This window comes from Penaeus monodon, chromosome 34 (genome assembly GCF_015228065.2).
Source record: "Penaeus monodon isolate SGIC_2016 chromosome 34, NSTDA_Pmon_1, whole genome shotgun sequence".
Taxonomy (NCBI): Eukaryota; Metazoa; Arthropoda; class Malacostraca; order Decapoda; family Penaeidae; genus Penaeus; species Penaeus monodon.
In genome coordinates, this window is record NC_051419.1 from 29,842,516 (window position 1) to 29,842,913 (window position 398).

General features: G+C 33.9%; 1 protein-coding gene across 1 annotated transcript in view; it reads left to right on the forward strand.

The window, feature by feature from the left end:
- Window positions 1-65: 65 nt before the first annotated feature.
- LOC119594701 (phosphatidylinositol N-acetylglucosaminyltransferase subunit A-like) overlaps window positions 66-398 on the forward strand; it is a gene marked incomplete at its 3' end in the record, with an annotated part of 4,678 nt that continues 4,345 nt past the window's right edge. The window contains 1 exon segment of the mRNA XM_037943758.1: window positions 66-203. Within this exon segment, the coding sequence (XP_037799686.1) occupies window positions 166-203 (38 nt within the window).

The window sequence follows — 398 nt, forward strand, 5'->3', positions numbered from 1 at the left end:
CAGTGCCTATTTACATGATAGTCCCTGCGTACATACAAGCTCCCTATAATAATATTTATAGTAACCCTCCCTCGCCTCCTCCTAAAAATCTCCCTTACAGTATCTATGAGCATGAATTCCATATATTTCTACAGAATTTGTGTATGTATATTGACATAAACTGAAATGGAGACAAAAGAGAAGAAACAGCGACATGTAATATGGTAAGTGTGACGCATTATAGATAATACAGAGTCTAAAGACGTGCAGTATTTTATGCTTTATAACACTAGAAATAGCACAAGTATATTTATGTGTGGTTTAGGTGGATTAGGCTATTCTTAATTCAATATATGTACAGATTACTGCAGTACTGGCCGTGATGGATTTCTCTTAATACCTATAGTTCATATAAATAT